This window comes from Jatropha curcas, chromosome 7 (assembly GCF_041381405.1).
Source record: "Jatropha curcas cultivar XTBG-Jc1 chromosome 7, XTBG_Jcur_1.0, whole genome shotgun sequence".
NCBI classification, from domain to species: Eukaryota; Viridiplantae; Streptophyta; class Magnoliopsida; order Malpighiales; family Euphorbiaceae; genus Jatropha; species Jatropha curcas.
The window spans coordinates 14,589,552-14,599,141 of NC_143157.1; the positions used below are offsets into that span (position 1 = coordinate 14,589,552).

Here is a 9,590-nt window from a genome sequence, read left to right on the forward strand (position 1 = left end):
GCGCTCGCGAACTCCACAGGCGCGCTCGCGACTTCATCTCGCGCTCGCGACTTGTGTTGCGCGGTCGCGACTTGAGCCAGAAACCTCTCTGACTCTCAAATGGTACATCTCGCGCTCGCGAGGTTTGAAGACGCGCTCGCGACTTGGTCTCGCGCTCGCGACTAAGGTTGCGCGGTCGCGACTTTGAGCCAGAAACTCTCTGACTCTCATTTGACATTCTCGCGCTCGCGACTTTCAAAAGCGCGCTCGCGACTTACCTCTTCAGTGTAACTCGCGCTCGCGACTTGGCAGGTCGCGCTCGCGACTGATGCTTTGACATTCTTTTTGTCTTCATTTCCTATGCAATTAACTTCCTTTGCTCATCATGCATGCATCCAATCATTGTAAAACAAAAATACAACATAAGAACATGGATTAAAATAACATGTAAGCATTTATATGATGTGAACTCAAATCAATATGATGAACTATGAAGTTGTAAAACCATTTATATGTTATTGTGTTACATTGTTGATATGCTAATATGAAGCTCCATTGAGGTTGGGTAGAAACCATGTAGATAAGGCTATGTCGCGACATAGAATAGCAGATCTGCGCCCCATACAGTTTGGAACTCCGGCTACAGGCCGTTGAGTGGATATGATTATACAGGCCATAGCAGCCAAGCATACAGTATTCATACAGTTTTATACAGTTTATCTTATCACTTCGGTTTCACTATAACCTTATGGAGCCATACAGATATTTTAACTTGCTATTGCATGAGTCATACAGTAAAATAAACAGTAAGAAAGATCATTAAGGTAAAATGAAAGCCGCATGTTATGTGTGATTATATGTGCTTACATAATGCTTTTTGCTTATATGTGTGCTTATTGTTGTTTTATGTTGAGATATCCACTGAGCTTTAATAGCTCAGCGAGTTACCTGTTTAACTCGCAGGTATTGAGACTGGTCTTTTAAGCATCAGCGTACAACTGCAGCAGTTCATCTGTAGAAGACTCAGTCTTCAGGGTAGCTCCCTATTTTGATGTGTAACTTTTATTTATTCTATTCATGGCATGTACAGGGCACATAGTTGGGCCCATTTCACTTTAAAAACTTGTATCATGTATATCAATATTCAGTACACTATTAATGTAAACAGCTTTTGTATACTATAATAGTCAATAGTCAGTATGATATCAGCATGTCAGAACATTTAAGTCAACTAGTTTGTATCATCTCGACTCGGTTCATTCGGGTTATTGGGTGGACTGGGAAGGGGTGTTACAAATTTTGGTATCAGAGCCCTTGGTTTAATTTCCTCGGGCTTGCATGCATAAGTCAGTAGAGTGTACATGCCATGACTACCCTGATGAACTAAGCAGTTGTTGTTCTTTTAGGAGGATGTCACAAGAGGGTGAGAGTGAGTCACACGCCTCCAGAGCAGTGGAGGGTGAGGCTCCAGTAGCACCAGGTCAAGAGGTGCTGTTAAAGCAACTTGCAGATACTTTTCGACAGATTGCAGGGGTGATGCCTCAAGCACCCGTCGTAGTAGAAAGAGAGAGAAAGCCCCCATTGGAGAAGCTCCGAAAATATGGTGCAAAGGAATTCAAAGCAAGCAAAGATGACAGTCCCGAAGTAGCTGAGTATTGGCTAGATGGGACATCGAGAGTCCTAGAACAATTGCAGTGTACAGCCGAAGACAAGTTGATTTGTGCCACTTCATTGCTGATTGAGGAGGCATATACATGGTGGACCACTGTGCAATAGAGAGTAACAGCAGATCAGCGTACTTGGCAATTCTTCTTGGATGAATTCAAGAAGAAGTTCATCACCGAGGCTTACCTAGATGCGAGAAGGAAAGAATTCTTATACCTACGACAGAACAGAATGTCTGTAGCCGAATATGAAAGAGAATTTACTAGACTCAGCAGGTATGGTAAGCAGATAGTGTCTACAGAAGCCGAAAGGTGTAAGAAGTTCCAAGAAGGCTTGAATGATGAGATTCAGATGGGAGTGGTAGCTTCCAGATTCAGAGAATTCTCAGCCTTGGTAGAGGCAGCATAGGAGATAGAGCGAATACAGGCCAATCAGCGTTCTAGACGCCAGCGGTCTCAGCAGAGAAGAGACCAGACTCAGGGTGCACCCAGTACACATCAGCCGGAGAGCAAGAGATTTAGAGGTGCTAGTAGTTCAGCTGGTTCTAGGCCTCCTTTTAGCCAAGGCATAGCCAGGGGTGCTAATGTGCCAGCAGCATCAGTTGTGGCTAGTTCTGCCGGTGGTAGTCGAGGTTCAGGCAGAGGAACTGGTAGGGGCACTGGCAGAGGTGCAGAGTCAGCCGGTTATACTTTGCCACCTTGTGAGCATTGTGGTCGACGACATGGTGGAGATTGTTGGTTGGTGACCGGTAAATGTTGGACACGTGGAGCATCAGACCATCAGAAGAAGGATTGTCCTAAAAGGGCAAGAGTTTCTACACAGTTCATAGCAGGCCGAGGTCGAGGCGAGACCTCCGGAGTGCAGAGACAGCAGTCAGAGACTGTGGACAGGCCTGATACCAGGGGTCCAGCCAGGGTTTATGCCATGCGAGCCAGAGAAGATGAAGAAGCTCCAGATGTCATAGTTGGTGAGTTTTCTTTATGTGATCATGCAGTTTGTGCTTTAATTGATCCTGGCTCATCTCATTCATACATTAGTGTGCCTAAACCCTGGGTTAAAGGGTTAGCGGTTGCACATGTGGGTCAGGGTATGTTGGTTACTAATCCATTAGGAGATGTAGTAACAACTCACACAGTGCTCAAAGACTGTCCAATTGTTATTCATGGAAAGGAGTTTCCAGGAGATCTTATGGAGTTGCCATTCAGAGAATGTGATGTTATTCTGGGTATGGATTGGCTATCTAGGCATAATGCTCTAGTTGATTGTGCAAAGAAAAGGGTGACAGTATATACACCAGCAGGGGAAGAGATTACAGTAGTCGGGAAGCGGCGAGATTTTCTGGGTAATGTAATATCAGCCATAGCAGCAAAGAGATTAATGCAGAAGGGTTGTGAAGCATACTTGGTATGTGCATTACACGCAGAGCAAGAGCAGTCAAAAGTGCAAGACATACCAACAGTGTGTGATTATCCAGATGTATTTCCAGAAGAGTTACCAGGATTACCGCCAAGGAGGGAAGTGGAGTTTACCATAGATGTCTATCCTGGAGCAGCACCAGTATCAATTGCACCTTACAGAATGGCACCAGCAGAGTTAAAAGAGTTGAAGATTCAGCTGCAGGAGTTATTAGACAAAGGCTTTATCAGACCCAGTGTATCACCTTGGGGAGCACCGGTATTATTTGTAAAGAAGAAAGATGGATCTTTTAGATTGTGCATTGATTACAGACAACTGAACAAACTGACAATCAAGAATAAGTATCCATTGCCTCGCATCGATGATTTGTTTGATCAGTTAAAAGGTGCAGGTATGTTTTCTAAGATTGACCTCAGGTCGGGATATCATCAGTTGCGTATAAAAGAAGAAGATATCGCTAAGACTGCATTCAGGACCCGATATGGTCACTTTGAATTTTTAGTAATGCCATTCGGTCTCACAAATGCACCGGCGGTTTTCATGGATCTCATGAACCGCGTGTTTCATTCATATCTAGATCAGTTTGTGGTGGTGTTTATAGATGACATTTTGGTCTACTCCAGAGATAGGATTGAACATGATAAACATTTGCGGATTGTACTCCAGACACTGAGGGATAAACAGCTGTATGCCAAGCTCAGTAAGTGTGAGTTTTGGCTGGAAGAAGTTTCTTTCTTAGGACATGTGGTATCATCTGAGGGTATCAGAGTGGATCCTAAGAAGATTGAAGCTATTGTTGATTGGAGACCACCCAGAAATGTCACAGAAGTTCGAAGTTTTCTGGGTTTAGCCGGTTATTACAGAAGGTTTGTAAAGGGATTCTCCATCATTGCATCACCCTTAACAAGACTGCTGAAGAAAGAGGCTAGATTTCACTGGGATGATAGATGTCAGTAGAGTTTTGACACTTTGAAGACCAAGTTGACTGAAGCACCAGTGTTGACTCAGCCAGTGTCAGGTAAAGACTTTGAGATTTATAGTGATGCTTCTCATATTGGGTTAGGATGTGTACTTATGCAAGACAGGAAGGTGGTAGCTTATGTCTCCAGACAGTTAAAGCCACATGAATTGAATTATCCAACCCATGATTTAGAACTGGCAGCCATTGTTCTAGCATTTAAAGTATGGCGGCATTATTTGTACGGTGAGAAGTGTTACATTTACACAGATCATCAGAGTTTAAAGTATTTACCGACACAAAAAGACTTGAATTCAAGACAACGGAAATGGATGCAGCTTCTGGCTAATTATGATTATGTCATTAATTACCATCCTGGCAAAGCTAATGTAGTAGCTGATGCCCTTAGCCGGAAATCATTGTTTGCATTGAGAACAATGAGAATCAGCATGGAGTTGCACCAGCAGGGAATTATTCTAGCACAGATGCAAGTACAGCCATCTTGGGTTCAGGAAGTTGCAGAAGCACAGAAGCAAGATGCACAAACAGCACTATGGGTGAAACAAGTACAGGAAGATCATGGTGGGAAATTCAGATTGGATAACAGTGGAGTCTTATTCTATGAAGACAGAGTTGTTGTACCGTAGACAGGAGAGCTTAGACAAAAGATTTTGCATGAAGCTCATAACAGTCCCTACACAATGCATCCCGGTAGTACCAAGATGTATCAAGATTTGAAGAAAGGCTATTGGTGGCCGGGCATGAAGAACGATATTGTACATGTTGTAACAAGATGTTTAACATGTCAACAAGTCAAAGCAGAACATCAACTGCCATCTGGGTTACTTCATCCAATAACAGTGCCAACATGGAAATGGGATCAGATTACGATGGATTTTGTTACTGGCTTACCTCAGACGCAGCGGAAGCATGATGCAGTATGGGTGATTGTGGACAGATTAACTAAGTCCGCACACTTTCTACCAGTTAGGATGGACTATTCTCTAGACAAGCTAGCAGAAATTTATGTTCAAGAAATAGTTCGACTACATGGAGTTCCATCATCCATTATCTCTGATCGTGATCCAAGGTTTACATCGAAGTTTTGGGGTAAACTGTAGGAAGCATTAGGAACGAAATTGCATTTCAGCACTGCATTTCATCCTCAAACAGATGGCCAATCAGAGAGAGTCATTCAGATCCTGGAAGACATGATGAGAGCATGTGTCATAGAATTTGAAGGCAGTTGGGACAGATATGTATCTCTCATGGAATTTGCCTACAACAACAGCTATCAATCGAGCATCAAAATGGCACCATATGAAGCATTGTATGGTAGAAGATGCAGGACACCTGTATGTTGGACAGAACTTAGTGAGAAGAAGATTTTGGGTCCAGATTTGGTTAGAGATACAGAAGAGAAAGTGGAAATCATCAGAAAACGGCTAAAAGAAGCAAGTGATCGACAGAAGTCCTATGCTGATTTAAAAAGAAAGGACATTGAGTATTCGGTTGGGGATAAGGTATTTCTAAAAGTTTCACCATGGAAAAAGATCTTAAGGTTTGGACAAAAGGGTAAGCTAAGTCCTAGGTTCATTGGTCCATACGAGATTATTGAACGCGTAGGACCATTAGCCTATCGCCTAGCATTACCCCCAACCTTAGATCGGATTCATAATGTGTTTCATGTATCACTGTTAAGGAGATACAGATCAGATCCCTCACATGTGTTATCAGCAGAAGAGATTGACATTCAGCCAGATCTCACTTATGAAGAAGAACCAGTTCAGATCCTAGCAAGAGAAATGAAAGAATTGCGGAACAAGAAAATAGCATTGGTGAAGGTTCTTTGGAGGAATCATAAGACAGAAGAAGCAACTTGGGAATCTGAAGAAAGCATGCGACAACAATATCCGCAGTTGTTTACAACAGGTAAACTTCGGGACGAAGTTTTTATTTAGGAGGGGAGAATTGTGACATCCTACCGAGTCGAGTCTTTGCATAGTCGAGTCTTTGCATTGAGTCGAGTCTTGCATTGAGTTGAGTCGAGTTGAACCAAACCTGGTTGGGGTAGAATGGATGATAAGTGGACTTAGTTGCATGAAAAGTTTAGGACTTATTGGCATCACCATATATAGCTTGGGTATGAAGCTGCAACCTTCTGATAAGAGAGGTACCATGTAGAACTTTTACACACAAAAATCACTTTTTCTAGAGTCTATCTGTTCCTTTCATTTTCACTTTCCCATTTTCACGTTTCTCATTCTTTTCTTACTTTTCCCTCCCATTTCCTTTGCCTTTTCACTGTAGTTAAGCATTAAGTCAACTCCAAGTAAGTAAATTCTTTGAAGTTAAAGGTTATTCAATCTTTAATTTAGCTATATTGGAGATGAATCATGAGAATTCTTGTGTATAGGAGAAGAAAGTTCAAAGGCAGCAGAGAAGAGAAACTAAAAACAGAGCCCCAGCTTTGTGGCAAGAAAGGTTTGATATCTCTTGTTATTTCCCATGTTCTTTGCATGAAAATTTTGTGGAGTGTTGCTCATGAGATCATATGTTGCTTATTGTTGAGTGAGAGGATTGAAAATAATGTGAAAACAGGGGATGGAATGAGTTTATGCTGAACCAGAGTTTGCTGGAAATTTTACCAGCAACTTCATCTTGATTTTGACCCCATTTAATGATGGAACTAGGAATTGTCATAGAAGAGTTATTTGTTCCTCTATGTGTTATCTTTACGTTGGCTTTTGAATCATTCAGTTTGGAGTTGTATATTGAGAGTTCTGGCCAAAAGAATACAGACTGTACAGTCTGGCATCACGTCGCGCGCGCCGCGCAGGCTGGGCAGCGTGTCGCGCTCGCGAATTCCACATGCGCGGTCGCGACTTTGGCCAGAAGCTCTCTGACTCTCAGTTTGCGCATTTCGCGCTCGCGAACTCCACAGGCGCGCTCGCGACTTCATCTCGCGCTCGCGACTTGTGTTGCGCGGTCGCGACTTGAGCCAGAAACCTCTCTGACTCTCAAATGGTACATCTCGCGCTCGCGAGGTTTGAAGACGAGCTCGCGACTTGGTCTCGCGCTCGCGACTAAGGTTGCGCGGTCGCGACTTTGAGCCAGAAACTCTCTGACTCTCATTTGACATTCTCACGCTCGCGACTTTCAAAAGCGCGCTCGCGACTTACCTCTTCAGTGTAACTCGCGCTCGCGACTTGGCAGGTCGCGCTCGCGACTGATGCTTTGACATTCTTTTTGTCTTCATTTCCTATGCAATTAACTTCCTTTGCTCATCATGCATGCATCCAATCATTGTAAAACAAAAATACAACATAAGAACATGGATTAAAACAACATGTAAGCATTTATATGATGTGAACTCAAATCAATATGATGAACTATGAAGTTGTAAAACCATTTATATGCTATTGTGTTACATTGTTGATATGCTAATATGAAGCTCCATTGAGGTTGGGAATGTAACACCCCTTCCCGGTCCACCCGTTAACTCGAATGAACCGAGCCGAGACGCTACAATCTGGTTGCACTTATATCTTGTCATGTTGATAGCATACTGTATGCAAAATATGAATATAAACACTCCCAATTACACTCTAAACTTCCAACATCTCCAAGAATCATCATAACACAATAACCCTTTATATAAATATCTTTACATAATTATATAAATCCTCAAAAGCATTTAATATCTAGCAATTAATTTCATTCAGAATCTATATCAAGTTTTCATGACCTAATCATATCAACTATAGTAAACTATTTCATCTTCAATCATTTCATAAATATTATTCTTATCACCAACTACTTACACCAAAATAATTACATGTTTCACTTATATTTACAATCACATAAGCTCTAACAATAAAAGAATTATACATGCCATAACTCTTAATACATGCCATAAATCTTAATTCTACATCTCTCAATCTATTATGACCAAATTAAGCACTTCTGCTTTGATAGGACTCCTCAAGTCTTCAAGTAGCAACCACGATCTTCAACCTGCGCGTGATGAAAATCGACGCGCTGAGTATAAAACTCAGTGGTGCTCATAATTCACATACTAAACAAAGTGCGATGGCAACTAACTTCAAATGCCAATTTCATAAAGCATTGATACTCATAGAATCAGTAAATTTTAACATGAATGTCTCTTTGTAGCAACGAATAAACTTCTAACTCATAAACATAATTAATCTACTTCTCTCATAACTCCTTTACATGAACCTTATATTACACATTATGATACTATCATGGTCTTACCTGCTGCTCATTGTGTTGTCTGCATGAAATCAATAAATATGTAAGAATACATAACAGTATATGTTCATTGTCTTACTTGCTATTCATTATACTGTATGACTTATGCCCTTTTAGTCACATCATATAAATTATGATTAATAATAACTCATGACTGTATGGCTTCTTAAGAATTAAATAAATAAACTTGTGAGCATATATAACATTATACTTTCATGATCTTACCTGATGTTCTTTATGCTGTATGAACTCTGCAACTTTGATTAAACTCAGTGAATATCACAATGAATGAAGAAACATATAAGCACATACATATGTGGAAATAAATACACATTTACTCGCATATGGAATGTAAGCACACATATCATGATACTGTCATGTTTCACTTGATGATCTTTCTTGCTGTATAGTATACTGTATGATTCATGCAATGTTATGTCAAGATATCTGTATGGCTCCATAAGGTTATAGTGAAACCGAAGTGATAAGATAAACTGTATGAAACTGGGTGAAACTGTATGCTATAGGCCCCGAACCGGATTCGCCTATGCCAATATTGTCCGTTTTGGTGCCCCTAACCGAATTCGCACCGCACGGTTTAATCATATCCACTCAACGGCCTGTAGCCGGAGTTCCAAACTGTATGGGGCGCAGATCTGCTATTCTATGTCGCGACATAGCCTTATCTACATGGTTTCTACCTAACCTCAATGGAGCTTAAGATTAGCATGTCAACAATGTAACACAATAGCACATAAATGGTTTCACAACGTCATCGTTCATCATATTGATTTGATTTCACATCATATGAATGCTGGTATGTTGTTTTAATCCATGTTCTTATGTTGTATTTTTGTTGTAAAATGATTGGATGCATGCATGTTGAGCAAAGGAATGTGATTACATAGCAAATGAAAGGCAAAAGAGTGTCACAGCACAAGTCGCGACCGCGTATGTGAAAGTCGCGAGCGCGACTTGTGCATCCTGAGAGTCAGTGTGTTTCTGGCTGAAGTCGCGACCGCGCAGCACAAGTCGCGAGCGCGCTTGTGTGATTCGCGAGCGCGAGATGCGCACACTGAGAGTCAGAGAGCTTCTGGTCAAAGTCGCGACCGCGCATGTGATCCTCGCGAGCGCAAGTTGTGCAATTGAGAGTCAGAGAGCTACCTGACTCAAGTCGCGAGCGCGCAATGGGAAGTCGCGAGCGCGACGTGCTTTCCAGCATGCGCGAGCGCGCGACGTGATTCTGTGCAGTCTGTATTCTTTTGGCCATAACTCTCAATATACAACTCCAAATTGA

General features: G+C 41.7%; 1 protein-coding gene across 1 annotated transcript; it reads left to right on the top strand.

Moving 5' to 3' along the window:
• Window positions 1-5,303: 5,303 nt before the first annotated feature.
• LOC149494730 (uncharacterized) lies at window positions 5,304-5,979 on the top strand. Its single transcript, XM_089724420.1, has one exon. The coding sequence runs from the start codon at window positions 5,329-5,331 to the stop codon at window positions 5,977-5,979; it is 651 nt and encodes a 216-aa protein (XP_089580546.1). The 5' UTR covers window positions 5,304-5,328.
• Window positions 5,980-9,590: the final 3,611 nt, after the last annotated feature.

What these genes read in the sequence shown, in the direction of transcription:
- LOC149494730 (XM_089724420.1), top strand. Translation starts at nt 5,329, where the DNA reads ATGGCACCATATGAAGCATTGTATGGTAGAAGATGCAGGACACCTGTA.